The sequence below is a fragment of the Scophthalmus maximus genome, chromosome 3, assembly GCF_022379125.1.
Source record: "Scophthalmus maximus strain ysfricsl-2021 chromosome 3, ASM2237912v1, whole genome shotgun sequence".
Taxonomy (NCBI): Eukaryota; Metazoa; Chordata; class Actinopteri; order Pleuronectiformes; family Scophthalmidae; genus Scophthalmus; species Scophthalmus maximus.
Genome location: NC_061517.1, coordinates 13,733,520 through 13,747,842, shown reverse-complemented (window position 1 = coordinate 13,747,842; position 14,323 = coordinate 13,733,520). Strand labels below are relative to the sequence as shown.

General features: G+C 42.2%; 3 protein-coding genes across 20 annotated transcripts; 1 reads left to right on the top strand and 2 right to left on the bottom strand.

Moving 5' to 3' along the window:
* Positions 1-178: 178 nt before the first annotated feature.
* On the bottom strand, positions 179-5,668 carry nfyal (nuclear transcription factor Y, alpha, like). 14 transcript variants are annotated; one of them, XR_004795368.2, is made up of 10 exons: positions 5,517-5,668; positions 4,623-4,730; positions 4,354-4,440; positions 3,374-3,520; positions 3,078-3,209; positions 2,893-2,995; positions 2,595-2,764; positions 1,672-1,845; positions 1,340-1,532; positions 179-1,186 (listed from the first exon to the last, which is right to left on the bottom strand). XR_004795368.2 is itself a non-coding variant. In XM_035645707.2 (10 exons), the coding sequence occupies exons 2-9, from the start codon at positions 4,701-4,703 to the stop codon at positions 1,416-1,418; spliced, it is 1,011 nt and encodes a 336-aa protein (XP_035501600.1). In that variant the 5' UTR covers positions 4,704-4,730; positions 5,517-5,668; the 3' UTR covers positions 179-1,186; positions 1,371-1,415. The 14 variants fall into 14 exon arrangements, 13 of the variants coding, with proteins under 13 accessions (XP_035501600.1, XP_035501594.1, XP_035501599.1 ...); XM_035645707.2 differs by having other exon boundaries at positions 1,371-1,532; XM_035645701.2 differs by having other exon boundaries at positions 1,422-1,532.
* Positions 5,669-7,287: 1,619 nt separating this feature from the next.
* Positions 7,288-11,262, top strand: ngrn (neugrin, neurite outgrowth associated). Its single transcript, XM_035643973.2, has 4 exons — positions 7,288-7,441; positions 7,533-7,776; positions 8,196-8,306; positions 8,400-11,262. The coding sequence occupies exons 2-4, from the start codon at positions 7,556-7,558 to the stop codon at positions 8,983-8,985; spliced, it is 918 nt and encodes a 305-aa protein (XP_035499866.1). The 5' UTR covers positions 7,288-7,441; positions 7,533-7,555; the 3' UTR covers positions 8,986-11,262.
* Positions 9,417-14,277, bottom strand: LOC118316300 (nuclear transcription factor Y subunit alpha-like). Of its 5 annotated transcripts, XR_007030518.1 has the most exons (8): positions 14,141-14,277; positions 12,827-12,934; positions 12,303-12,384; positions 12,054-12,217; positions 11,690-11,824; positions 10,327-10,397; positions 10,058-10,210; positions 9,417-9,871 (listed from the first exon to the last, which is right to left on the bottom strand). XR_007030518.1 is itself a non-coding variant. In XM_035643975.2 (7 exons), the coding sequence occupies exons 2-7, from the start codon at positions 12,905-12,907 to the stop codon at positions 9,758-9,760; spliced, it is 729 nt and encodes a 242-aa protein (XP_035499868.1). In that variant the 5' UTR covers positions 12,908-12,934; positions 14,141-14,277; the 3' UTR covers positions 9,417-9,757. The 5 variants fall into 5 exon arrangements, 4 of the variants coding, with proteins under 4 accessions (XP_035499868.1, XP_035499870.1, XP_035499871.1 ...); XM_035643975.2 differs by lacking the exon at positions 10,327-10,397; XM_035643977.2 differs by lacking the exon at positions 10,327-10,397 and having other exon boundaries at positions 12,054-12,199.
* Between the last annotated feature and the right edge of the window lie 46 nt (positions 14,278-14,323).

Sequence of the window (14,323 nt, the reverse complement as noted above, 5' to 3'; positions counted from 1 at the left end):
TTCATTGTTCTCTAAGCATAATGACAATAAAGATATAATAATAATAATAATAATCTTCTACTCAAATAATTGGGATTTTATTTAACAACATGCTAGGGTTAAAATGACTTATTGATTTCTGGCAGAATGCTCATTGTGTAAAGATGACAAGTGAAGAATAACCACAGACAACCCTGAGTCACTTAATAAAATTTAATTGACATAGTTTTCATGAATTCAACATCCAATCTTTTTTCAATATAAAAAAAAATAACATCAGAAGTCTGCATCAGATGGGTAAAAAATATCTGTTATCTACAATGAAAAAAAACAACATTTGTGTGGACTGATCAATGACGACGTGACTATATGGATAAAATATGTAATGTGATGCAACACAGCCATTTTTTTCCCACAATAACAAAAGTCTGACTACGAACTGTATAAAATGCATCCACAGAATTGTATTGAATTGAAATATTAAGTACATCAAAAACACACCAGGGAAGAAAAGAATTCTTTACAACATCTGCACATATTCATCACATTTCAGTCTTTTCTCTTTGGACACAGGTTGCTCTTATGCTGCTGAGTCCATCCCCCTCAACTCATGGGTTGGAAAAAATCAAATGTCAAAAAAATACGGGACATCACATAAAAGACAGTGGACACTGGGCTATATGAGCATCTCTGAAAAAAAAAATCTGTACCATTTACAAAAAAACTATTTAAAGCAACAAGAATCCATTAGTAACAAATTCTAATAATTTTTACCAGACCAGAGTCTGACAGAGTATGGCTTCACAGCTTTCCTTTTCTTCTGTGTGATTCACACGGGTGACCCATGACTCTATGTTTCATTACTGTCCAAACAAATCCTTTTCAAAATAAAAAGCTGGTCCAAAGTGCTTGACCAGTAAAGCTGAGCATGGAAGCATCCTCCATTTTAGAGGCTCAACAGCCACATGACCAGCTCCCTGGAAGACCAGTGCAGAAGTAGAGAGATAACAGAAGAAACCCAGTGGTGGCGCTGTGGAGGTGGGGCAGGAAAAATGTAAGAAGAGAAGTTGTGGCAGATGATTCAGCTGTGATGAAGAGTCTCAGGCAGGGTAAAGTTCACAGGCAGAGGATGTCTGGGACTGTGCTATGAGACTCGGATCATTTGAGCCACCGTTTCATCTGCTGCTGCCTGGGCTAGGTCCTGCTGCTGCAAGGGGGAGAAAGGATAAATTAGGTCAGAATAAATTATGAGGAGTTTCGTCGCCTTTTACAACAATAGTGATTAGAAAACTCCACACAAATACCTATTTGAAAAGAAAAAATCAAACAGTGTATAGTGCTAAGTTGACGAGTTATTTACAGGCTTGAGTCAGTATTTTTTTTTTTATTACTGGGTGATGATGTAAAGGTGGTGCTTTTCTAGACACAGCTTCTTGTCACACCTGTGACAGGGCCAATGCCATTTCCTCTTTGTCCTTGGGGGAAAAGAAGCGTCCTCCATCTCCTCGCTTACGCTGCATAGCGTGACGGTGGCGAGACTCATGCAGGTATTTCTGTCAGAGAGAAAGTGGGTGTTAAGGATTGTGGCCAGATACAAAATATGTACATCTGTATTTAGTGGGTAGTGAGGAAGAGAGCTTCCAAATCTGCTAATGTTTGTGTGGCGTCCGGTAATTAACCAATAAGACATACCCTCCTTTCTTTGGGGATCTTGCCCTCGGCCTCCAGCTTGGCCCGGGCTTGTCGTCGCTTCAGAATTCGATGGTACTGTTTTGCATTGACATAAAGAGGCTCCTCCTCGAGCATCTCAGCCCCTGGCAGGGGAATACGTTGCATTGCAGGAACTGCGCCTCCTCCAGGGACCATCTGATAGAAGGAAACGGGCACACAGTGATTAGAACCTCTGGCATGGAAAAGATATTAGTTTTTTCGGACACAGACAGTTGCTGTGCAAATAGAAAGATAAATATCCCCTCAATCATTATGCCTTTATTCAATTTAATACTTAATAGAGTGCTTTAAATTTTTTTGAAGCCGTGGGCACCCACATATTTGTTTTCAGTCATTCTGGCTAAATAGTCCTCTTTACCAGTTGACATTGGGTGACGTAACTGACATTATGTTGAGAGCAGCATAGGGTCACAGAGTGATCTCATAGGAATTATAAAGGACCAAGCTGTCTCGCCCACACGCTCAGAGGTCTACTCAGGCAAAATAAGTGTCTGTGGACAACAAGGTCTTTTGTTATTGCTAGGGGTTTTAAATAAACATATACATATTCACTGCATTTACCATTTTCGAATAGTGTTGTTCAGGAAGTTTCATGGTTCATTTAGTCAGCTTTTGTAGAACAAATTTAACAGTAATAACAAAATTAAGTGTAACCAAATCATGAATTCCCATATCATTGCAAATCTATTTCACTAAAGATCATAAATTAGTCATATTAAATTCTAACAGTTTCATTTTGTGCAGAAAAGGGCAGTTATGATTAAAAATAAAAATGATATCTGATGATAGTAACATAAAAAAAAAGTTTTGTGACCTTCACCAAACCGCAAACCCTCTTGTGATTCTAGATTTAAAACAAGAAAAGGTAATAAGTTGCTGGATACCTCTGCACAGGGTCTTACCATGACCATTCCACCTGCATTAACCATGTTGCCAGTAACGGGCAGGGTGACGGTCACAGTGCCTTGGCCGCTGTTGGTGGTGTTGGTGTTGGCACCCCCTGCCTGTACAATCTGGGCACCGGCCAAGCTGGAAGCTGGAATTGTGATCATTCCTGTAGAGAGATTATAACAATAGTTCTTACTCAAAATGACAACTCAGCAGTCAACCTGATAATAAAATCTATAAGCACAAGGCAAACACAAATTTTTTTTTTATTTTTTAATTTTTTAATGAGTTTACCTTGCTGCAGGACAGTTCCATCTGCATTGACAGGCTGGTAGACGATGGTCTGCCCGTCAGCTGTCTGTGCTACCTGCTGGCCCTGCACGCTGATCTGCTGCCCCTGTGGAGCCACGTGTAAGAAGAGACACATTAATAATAATCTGATGAAATTAATCACCATTCGACTGGTCGGAATTTATCACCTGGTTCTGTCCAGCAGTGATGGCCGTTTGGGGCTGCTGGATGATGATCTGCTGGGGCTGACCCTGCTGGCCCTGAAGCTGGAGAGTCTGACCGCCCTGCAACTGGATCTGACCCGGCTGCACAAGCTGGATCTACACACAGACACAGTAAAACCCAAACATTGAACTTGTCGTCTTATTAGACCCATCCTTCATATCTACTAGTACTATTCCCCAGAGAACACAGCGTTCCTGTACAGGATAATGTGGTAAATCTTGAATCCAGAATATAATCTAGTTGTTTCCTCATCCCTTACCTGCTGTAGTCCCTGAGCTCCAGATACAGGGACCTGCATTATGGTTTGCCCCTGACCCCCTGACATGGCCTGCACCATGATGGGTTGCCCTGATGATGTGATGAGCTGCCCACCGCTCACCTGGACCATCAGAGGCTGCCCCTGGACCTACGTGGAGATACAGAAGACTGTTATCACAGCACTGGCAGTGTTTGTTACCCCAGTATCACTCTTGTGATACCACCGTGATGGAAAATAGTGTCTGATGATGTAATTGTTTCTGTTTTAGGGTACAATAACATGACAACATCTGGCTCCACTGTGAGACCCAAACTGCAGCCTATGTGCAGGACAGTTTCAGCTATTTTTGTTATTAAGTCATGTCACAATTGAAAAATGCAAAAACAATGCTTTCGAATTCAATGGAATACTGCAGACGATGATGATGAGATGAGGCCAACAAATTAATTTGCATTCATGTGTACAACTGGACAAGTGCTGATGGTCCAACTTACATCAACGGATAAATGAGTGACCACAATAAGACAACTGAAATAGAAACGCCAGAAGGAAGGATCCTCCAGTCATTTTAACAAGAAAAATGCAGCAAGATGATGGATGAGAAGTGACAGCCAGTAATGACTATGGATCCATGTAGTTCCACGCTGCAACCCTAGAAGGTTGTTCTGATAAGTGAAAAACACATCCATGTGACTAATGTTTCAAATGGCTTTCGTATTCGTCAGGACCGACACAAATCAGACGTTTGTTTGTAGCCATGGGGGGAATGGGCGACAACCTGAGGCTGACACAAGTCACCGTGCTGAGGAACATGCAGTTCAGACAGCTGTAAGACATGCTGGGGGCAGGGAGGGAGGGAGGGAGGGAGGATGAACCAAACGGCACAGAAATGGATCATAAAAAACAGCCCCGGTCGTAGCATGCAAACTGGTGGGCTGTAACATTGGCATGGCATTGACACAGGGCGGCGGTGACACCACTACCTGGAGTGTCTGCACCTGCTGGCCTGAGGCCGTCACCACTGGCGCCTCTGTTTGCAGCTGCACAGCCGTCACTGTGCCCTGTGTCTGCAGACAAGGCAGGACAGTCAAATCTCAGACAAGTAATTATCAGTGGGGGGGGGGCTGGACATGGAATCCACCGGAACTCTTTGATCCTGGTACCCGTGACCCTTCAGCTGATGGTCATGGAAAACATTTATTCATCATAACCCCAATGTATTGTTAGAGATAAGATCTGAGGAGCTCACCTGCTGCTGGATCTGTCCATTTGTAGTCTGCACAACTATCTGCTCCCCTGTAGTGGTGGTGGCAGTGGTGTACTGCTCCATAGCTTATTATTGACACAACCCTCTTCTCTAGACACAAAAGAGAGACACGTATGGCTTCAGGTGACGTTAGATGCATCAATGACTATCAATATATTTCTGACATAGCACATTGTTAGTGACCATCCACACCAAAAGAAAACGATTATTCGTCTTCCCATCCCTTCTCTGACGTGATGTCAGCTCATTAACATTTTAAACGAGGACACATTGGCGGCCTCTAAAATTCAAATCTCAGAATCAGCCAGTATCTAAATAGCTCGCGTGTTGTGTCGGACATGTAGAGGTGGCACATGAACCTGGCACTCGGCGACGCAGCGAAATCCCGCTGCTGGATGTCGCACGCATTCATTACGAGCGCTAACGCGGCTAGCGCCAGTTAGCAAGCTAGAGCAGGCTGGAAGACGCAGAGAAGACGGTTCGACAAAAGCCGAGGCGAGTCGACTCGCAAACGACCGCCGCCATGCGTGTGGTTGTTTATTGTCGTGTGCGGCGGTTTGCTTTAATAGCGTGTGGCCGCGGTCATTATCAACCAGCCCTTTGTTCGAGATTCGACGTTTTAAGCGAACGAGCTACCGTTAGCCGAGGCTTGCGGGACCCGCCACACATCATGTTTCCCTCTCAGGCATCGACACGCCGGGAACAAGAAGCTATTTGCAGCCTCAACCGCCTTTAAACGCGGCGGTCGGAAAATCATGCTGCCATTACAGTTCCTCTGTTGTTTCCTCGCATTTAGCAGGGTTAGTAATTTGGTTGGTCCATGGCAAACCAATCCGTGCTGACAACTACCAATGCCTTCAATCGGGTCTCCCTTACCGTCTCTTCGCTGTCCGGTTTCCCTCTGATTGGCTCCAGTACAGCTCGCTAAAGCCCAATCAACAAAGTGAGCGGACAAAATGGCGCAAATGAAACAACGGCGCCCTGGGAGGAGGAGGTGCGCAGCTGCGTGACACACGCGCACACGGCCCGAGCTGACCGCCAGAGGTCACCGTTTCACATCATTTTACATGTGTGTTATTAAAAAAAAAAAATCTTATTATGATTCATGTTTTATTTAAATGACCTACAAAGAAACACATAGCAAGCAATGTGTATGAAACATATCGGGTACATAAACATAATTAAGTTTACCAGAGCAAAAGCATGAAGGAAAAACATAGCAAACTGTAACAGCAAATGGGGGAACACTACAAATTATTATTGAGGCAAAAAACCTTCTAACCATGTTTTGAGGTTATTCTGTGACCGTTGAATCAAATGACAATATTCTTTATTTTAAATGAAAGAAACACCATCACTTTTCATTCATTACATTCAGTAGCAGTGTACTTGACAATTGAATAGTACATATAATCTAAATGAATGTATCTGGATTATATTTGGAGATATCTGTTTGTTCACATGCCTGACACATTTTAATGCTAAAGTAAATTTACCACCCAACCCAACCAGAAAAATTAAACTTTGGCACGAAAGGGTTGACGGGTGGAGTTTATGTGGCTATAACTGAGGCCATTTCACTATAGGCCTCATGTTGATGAGGACATGAGCAATTTGGAAAAAACAGCAACAACAACAACAACGACAAAAAAACTCTCCCACTTTGCCTGAAATCACCATCATTCTAAAACATTTAGTTCCCCTGGGATATATTATTTTATAAATGAATAATCAATTTCACCAAGGAAGTGAACTTTAAAATATTGAATGGCATCAATCCATCCAATAATTTCTTGGATAAAGGATTTAATTTGGGATAACAGCTCCTGTGGATTCAAGAACTGCATGTATCCTAGTACCTTTTCATAGTTCACTAATAGACAGATATATATATATATATATATATATAATGTGTTGTACTGATTGCTGATTGTTGCCCTTTGATATGATATGATATGATAGAATGTGATAAACAAGCAAACATGAAATATTAACACAAGGAAATGGTAAAAAATGGTAATAATATATACAATGTGCACAGTATTGCACGGTTGAATTTAGTAAAATCTGAGTTATTATAGTGCAGTCCCAGAATTTGAGTCATGTGGTCAGCTGCGATCAGTGTTGGTTGAACAGTGTATTATCTATAGGAAGGCACAACCAGTGATACCTTCAAACACTTTGGGACAGAGACAATAGGTTAGCTTTCATTCTCCTCTGTCCCACCAACTCCACTGGGTCAAGGGGGTATATCCCTGGATCGAGCTGGCCTTCGTAATGAGTATATCCAGTCTCTTCTTGGCTATTTAAATACAATTTATTTGACTTGACTAGCCTCTATATATGTGATGTCTATCAAACCTGGAGCACTTACAAAGGAGAAAAGCTTTCATTTTTTTGTATTTTTTTTTCCTTCTATGTTTGTTCACTGGACTGTTTTTGCTGCTTGAAGGACCCTCATTCTTTGTCATGTTTAATTTAATGTGTGTGTGTGTGTGTGTGTGTGTGTGTGTGTGTGTGTGTGTGTGTGTGTGTTTAATACAACGGAGCATGACTTTAATCTTGTGTACATACTGTATATGTACATATATGATACTTCACCTCCACTCCGGTAGGGGGCAGTGGCGCGCCTCCCCCATGATCTGAGGCTCTTGTTTGCGGAAGTTTGTAGCTGAGTTTCACGGGTCTGCGCAACCCAGCGTGGAGCAATCAGGGTTTCGGTGAAGGTCTCTCCTCTGTGGCAAAATAACGGCGAGCAAATGAAATAACTCCAGTGAGCATTACAGGAAGACATTAACACGGTGTGTTGGTGGAGTTCGGCGTCTGCTGTCACTTAACGGACTGAGGTTGAACGTCTTCTGTGGAAATAACGATGGTATTTACTCCACTCAGAAGGACACAGTGTCTGTGAGAACATGGCCCGACCCCTCCAGGTCCTCTCCCTCCTCTCCAGACTCGGTCTGTCACCGACTCCCGCGACCAACAGCTGTCGGTTTGCAAGCAGGGGTCCGGTCCCGTGGATCAGCCAAAGACACGTGCGCAGCGACAGAGCTGCGGGACACAGCGATGAGATGTCCGGTGAGGACAGTGGAGGATACCCGGAGGATGCTGAGGACAAGCTCCAGGGCTTGGTTGAGTAAGTGTCAGCAGGGTTATTAATCACACATTATTCAGATGATTAAAATAACTTCATGTACTTAATTCTTTCAGTTTGCTGTCTGTGACAGTTGTATCTTATGTTGTATTGTTTTATGTTAAATTATTATTGTTATTATTAATAGTAGTAATGGTATTACATTTCGTTAATTGTGTACTGTACTTTGCTCTTTACTCTGACTTGCCGCTACTTACCATCACTTGAGATGGTATTGCTCTACCACTCCTGTAAATTTGTGTATTCTGTGTCTAATTATTCCATTTTATATTAATTAATTATTATTTTGTTATGCTGTACTCACCCAGTCTCTGGGCTGCTGTAATGTCCGACTTTACCTCGTTGGAATCACTAAAGAATTATATTATATTATCTGAAACTGCATCTCCTGTGTTTATCAGTGAGGGGAGGAAGAGGCAGAAGACTGTGAAGTATCACATGCTGAGGAGGCAGATGACTCCAACAGGAGCTCCACAGAGGAAACTAACCTGGAATGCTATGCAGCAGATCAGGTGAGGAGCTCTGTTGTGTCAGTCCAGCCATTGAACTAATAAGCACCATTCACTTAACAAAAAGCCTAAAAGTAAATGTTGATCAATTTTCAGATATCTGAAGCAGGAGCAACCAGAGGAGTGGACAGTAGAGCGCCTGGCCGAGGGCTTCTCTGTCAGCCCCGATGTCATCTTGAGGGTCCTTAGGAGCAGGTTTATCCCAGCTCCACAAAGAAAAGTCAAGCAGGATGCTAAAGTAATGGCTGGACTGAGTCAGCAGTTGCTGCCCTCAGGTGGCAGGTCAGGGCAGGACAGGCTGAAGCTTTCTGGGAGCAACACAGCAGCCTTACTCCCATCAGGAAAAGGAGGCGGCGCTTTAATCTCTGCAACTGACCAAACTGTTATGATCCGAGGAGAAGGCTCAGGATCCCTGACCAAGAGTCCTGCTCCTGTTACTGTTCTGCCCTCCCAGCTCACAGCTGGCATTAGGAAAGATGCCACCGTGACGGACACGTCGACAGAAGAAAGCCCCACTAGCACAAATCCAACAGAGTATGATACAGAGGAAGAGAGCTGGGATGGATTGGTGTTCACAGAAGAACAACTCGAAGAGTATATGGCGATCGAGAAGCCCGCTCCTGTGGTGCAAGTGGGGAATGATTTCTTTGATGCAGAAGGAAACTTTATTTATAGAATTTGAGGACTTTCTGTTGAACTGTCAGCTTGTTGCTGCAACAGATCATTACTATAAAGTATCTACACAGGCAAAATAAATGTCACAAATAAAATATTACTTTGTATCATAGATATTTGAGCTATATCTTTGTTTAGTTAATTTTAGTGTTTATTCCCCCATTTATTGATTATCTAATTTGTTTATTTCCCTGTCCCTTATTCGCATATTCAAATAAATCAATAAATGATATGAAGATAAAAGAAAGATGCGGTAATAACATAACATATGCAGGGCAGAAAAAAACCTTTATATAAATATGTAAAATTAAATTCTCATGACATAAAAAATTAAATAGTTTCTAAGGATAGAGTCAAAATGACTCATTGATTTCTGTCAGAGTGCTAATTATGTAAATATGAACAAGTGAAAAATAAGATACCACAGATAAACCTGAGTCACTTCATAAAATTTAATTAACATAGGTTTCAGGTTTCATGAATTCAATGTTCTTTTTCCAATTATTTAAAAAAAATAATACCACAAGTCTGCATCAGATGGGGAAAAAAATCTGCAATCTAAAATGAAAAACCCCATTGTTTGGACTGATCAATGACAGCATGACTATATGGATAAAATATGTAATGTAATGCAACAGCCATTTTTTTCCTACAATAATAAAAGTCTGATTTTGAATTGTATAAAATGCATCCACAGAATTGTATTGAATTGAAATAGTTAGTACATCAAAAACACACCAGGGAAGAAAATAATTATGTACAACATCTTCAAATAATCATCAAATTTGAGCATTTGCTCTTTGGACGTAGATTGCTTCCATCCCCTTCAAGTCATGGGTCGAAAAAATGAAATCTGCTGAGTCATCTACTGCTGTCTGGCCTATGTTCTGCGGCTGAAAGAGGAGGAAGAGGGATCAGTTAGGTCACCATAATATATATGAGGAGTTTTGTCACATTTTAATACAATAGTGATCAAAAAAATTCCACACAAATACCTAATAAAAAAAGTTTAATTTAGTGCTTAGTTGACAAGTTATACATGTATTCACAGGCTTGAGTCAGAATCAATTTTTTGTTACTGGCTGATGATGTATCGGTGGTGTTTTTCTAGACGCAGCTTCTTGTGACAGGGCCAATGTCATTTCCTCCTTGTCCTTGGGGGAAAAGAAGCGTCCTCCATCTCCTCTCTTACGCACTATAGCGTGACGGTGGCGAGACTCATGCAGGTATTTCTGTCGGAGAGAAAAAGTACAGTGTTACATGTAGACATGTTCCTTGGCTGTGTTTCAGGTGGTGTTAGCTGTGGCCTGCACTGATGTGCAATTGGGAGGCACCTGTGGGGAAGCACCTGAGTGCATATAAGTCCCCAGCTGACACTGCTCCTGACACTGCTCCATGCTCCTGAAGTGTCAGCTGGCTCTGGATGGAGGGCGAGAGAGAGAGGCGGAGGTGAGGACTTATATGCAGTAAACAAACATGGCTACATGTAACACTATACACCCACCTTTGCTGCGTTCCATTGCCAGTCGAATTTGCACTGACTTCAGGAGAGCGAATGATGCAACAAAACTAGATTCCTTTCCTCTCCCCCTTATGGAAGACTGTATAGACAGAGTTGGTTCGGCTTCATATGTCACCAAATTAGACCTGCTAAAAGGGAAGTGGCAGGTGCCATTGACTCCCAGAGTTTCAGAAATATTTGCCTTGTCACAGTTTTCTGCAATATACCATCATGGCCTTTGGGATGCGCAATGCACCAGCCACATTCCAGCGCCTTATGCAGGTCTTGTCTGGTGTGCCAAACTGTGAGGCATACTTGGATGATTGTCTGCTATTCATCGGACTGGACTCATCACCTAACGACTTCGGCCAATGGTTGGTCATTTGTGTGATGCTTGAGCAAGCATGTTGGTCAAGGTCAGGTGAGTCCTGTGAGTGCTGAAGTGGAAGCCATTGTTAGATTCCCTGTCCCAACTACTTAACAAGAGTTGCACCACTTCTTGGTATGCCCTGCTAATACCATGGGTTCTGTTGCAACTTGTGACTGTGGTTTCACCATTGACTGACCTACTTAGCCCATCCAAAAGTCGGACATGGACAAGTGACTTTCAAACTCGACTTCAGACTTTTGAATTCTGAGCTCCGAGTTCCGAGGTATAATGGAATGCAGGGAAAGTCCTCTCCCTCCATCCAAAGCCAGCTGACTGTGCAGGAGCAGTGTCATTCACCATCCACATTTTTCCTTGTGTATTTACTTTAATAAATCTATATAAAATTGGCTAAACCTAAAACTGTTTTTCTTTGGGGTTGCTTCCCTTCGGGCCGGGGTCTTAACAATAGGATCATGGCCAGATTAACATTATTCATACGATTCACTTCCTCTGTGCCAGCAGTGGTTGGAAGATCACTTCACTCAACACCCCCTTTTTTTAATTTGCCTTTTCTTGTATTTTGCCATGCAGCTAATTTTAAAGTAAGATCAGTCATATTTTTTTAAATTAATTAAATAACTCCCTGAAAACCATCAGGGTTTTACTACCTATCCCATCGACAATTAACACCCCAGTCTGAATACTAGACTAAATCGACCAGAGGCTGGTGGAGTGAGGATCAAGGGCTATATATGTGTATCTGTATTTATTGGTGAGTGAGAAAGAGAGCTTCCAAATCTGCTGTTTGTGTGGCAACCAATAATGGTCAATAAAACCTACCCTCCGCTCTTTGGGGATCTTGCCCTCAGCCTGCTGCTTGGCCCGAGCCTGTCGTCGCTTCAGGATTCGATGGTACTGTTTGGGATTGACATAGATGATCTCCTCCTCTCCATCTCCGCCACCACCGGGGACAATCTGATAGAAGGAATCAGGCACACAGTGATTAGAGTCTTACCAAATCATTTGTACCCATATCATTGCAATATGATTTCACTAAAAGATCATCAATTTGTCACATTAAATTCGGACATCAAATGCTATTTGATGATGGTAACAACATTTAAGAATTTCTGTGACCTTCACCAAGCCTCTTGTTATCTTAGATTTTAAAAAGAAAAAGAAAAGGCATTAAGTTGCTGGATACCTCTGCACAGGGTCTTATCATGACCATTCCACCTGCATTGCCCGTGTTGCCGGAAATGGGCAGGGTGACGTTCACAGTGCCTTGGTCGCTGTTGGTGGTGTTGGCACCCCCTGCCTGTACAATCTGGGCACCGGCCAAGCTGGCAGCTGGAATTGTGATCATTCCTGAGATTATCATCGCAGTTCTTACTCAAAATGACAACTCAGCAGGGCACCTGTTAATAAAGTATTTTTTCTATTAAGAGTTTACCATGCTGCAGGACAGTTCCATCTGCATTGACAGGCTGGTGGACGATGGTCTGCCCGTCAGCTGTCTGTGCTCCCTGCTGGCCCTGTGGAGCCACGTGTAAGAAGAGAAGACATTCAGTAGTCACATTATCACATAAATAATAATTTGATTGGTTCTGATCAACGGTGATGGCTGTTTGGGGCTGCTGCTGATGTCAAATCAAGAAACCAACGGGCTCCACGGTGTGACCCAATCTGCAGCCTATGTCCTGGACAGCTTCAGTAATTTTTGTCATGAAGTCATGTCATAATTGCATTATGCAAAACTTGAACTCTGGACTACTGCAGATGAATCAAAAGCTTTGTGAAGTTAATTTCAACCTGACTTTGATACAAGATTAGATAATGAGATGAGATGCTGCCCACAAATTAATTTGCATGGCAGCTGCACAGCCGTCACTGTGCCCTGTGTCTGCAGACAAGGCGGCACAGTAAAATCTCAAGTAGTTATCAGGGGGAAAAAAGAAGAAAAAAGACTGAGCTCACCTGCTGCTGGATCTGTCCATTTGTAGTCTTTACATCTATCTGGTCCCCTGTAGTAGTGGAGACAGTGGTGTACTGCTCCATAGCTTATTATTGACACAACCCTCTTCTCTAGAGACAAAAGAAAGACACAGTATTAGCTAACATTAGATGCATCAATGACTATCAATATATTTCATACAAACCACATTATTAGTGACCATCCACAAAAAAGATTCTGTCTTCCCAACTCATAACATTTAAAATAAGGACACATTGGCGGCCTCTTAAATTCAAATGTCCCATGCCCATGATCTCTCCTCTGTGGCAAAATAACAGCAAGCAAATGAAGTTACTCCAGTGAGCATTTCCAGAAGATATTGACAAGGCGTGTTGGTGGACAGTTTGGCGTCTACTGTCACTTAACGGACTGAGTTTAAACGTCTTCTGTGGAATAACAATGGTACTCCACACAGCAGGACACTGTGTCTGTGAGAACATGGTCCATCCTCTCCAGGTCCTCTCCCCCTCCTCAGCAGTGGTGCCGGCCCGCTGATCGGCCAAAGACATGATGTGCGCAGAGAAAGAGCTGCAAACAGAGCTCCGGGACAAAGCGATGAGATGTCTGGTGAGGACAGTGGAGGATATCCGGAGGATGTGGAGGACAAGCTCCAGGGCTTGGATGAGTAAGTGTCAGTAGGGTTATCACCCATTACTCTAACGCTTAAAATGTACTTAATTCTTTCAGTTTGCTGTCTGTGACAGTTGAATCTTATGTTTATATTGTATTGTGTTATTATATTATAATAATTATTATTATTATTAAAAGTACTAATAGTATTAAATTGTAGCAATTTATGGTATTGCTATACCACTCCTGTAAATTTGTGTATTCTGTCCAAATTTTCTATACAGATTTATTCAATTTTATTTTATATTAATCATATACTATTTTATTTAGTTCTTATCCTGTACTCATCAAAGCCAGTCACCAGTTCAACTACTGACCAATCAGATCATTTGAAAACCAGCATCATTCTACAGGATCCTGACTGGGGCAAGAGAGTCTGGAGAAATGTGACAAATAATAAAACTTGGTTGTACTTTCTTGAAGTACAGTACATTGAAGTACAGTTTCACCCCCACATCCAAGTGGCTTCTTCAGTTCTAACTAAGTTGTGGATGAGGGGGAGGGTTATTCTACAAAAAAAATTTAAACGCAGCAATTATATGGTTCAAAATAATCAAGAAAATACATGAGATGTTATGTTGTTGCCCAACATCTTTAGAATTTGTGGAGACGTGACAATAGTCACGTGTTGTCGGCCTCATACATACCTCAGAAATTGTGCTCGTGATCGGGTGGTAGATTCCGGTTTCGTATTTTCAAATGTGTATGTAAGTAACTCACCTCTGTGTCTGCTAAAATTCAAATTCTGGGATTCTGTGAGGATTCACTACCTGTTGTATGCGAAGAGATCACAGGAGTGTGTGTGTACCTTTGAACCTTTGATCATTGCA

Coding starts and splice junctions, on each gene's coding strand:
- nfyal (XM_035645701.2), bottom strand. CDS start 4,703: ATGGAGCAGTACACCACTGCCACCACCACTACAGGGGAGCAGATAGTT. Junction 2,765..2,892: donor TGGAACTGTCCTGCAGCAAG/GTAAACTCATTA, acceptor ATCTCTCTACAG/GAATGATCACAATTCCAGCT. Junction 1,187..1,421: donor TGGCATTGGCCCTGTCACAG/GTGTGACAAGAA, acceptor TCCCCCTTGCAG/CAGCAGGACCTAGCCCAGGC.
- ngrn (XM_035643973.2), top strand. CDS start 7,556: ATGGCCCGACCCCTCCAGGTCCTCTCCCTCCTCTCCAGACTCGGTCTG. Junction 7,777..8,195: donor AAGCTCCAGGGCTTGGTTGA/GTAAGTGTCAGC, acceptor TGTGTTTATCAG/TGAGGGGAGGAAGAGGCAGA. Junction 8,307..8,399: donor AATGCTATGCAGCAGATCAG/GTGAGGAGCTCT, acceptor ATCAATTTTCAG/ATATCTGAAGCAGGAGCAAC.
- LOC118316300 (XM_035643975.2), bottom strand. CDS start 12,907: ATGGAGCAGTACACCACTGTCTCCACTACTACAGGGGACCAGATAGAT. Junction 12,218..12,302: donor TGGAACTGTCCTGCAGCATG/GTAAACTCTTAA, acceptor TGATAATCTCAG/GAATGATCACAATTCCAGCT. Junction 11,825..12,053: donor TGATAAGACCCTGTGCAGAG/GTATCCAGCAAC, acceptor TCCTTCTATCAG/ATTGTCCCCGGTGGTGGCGG.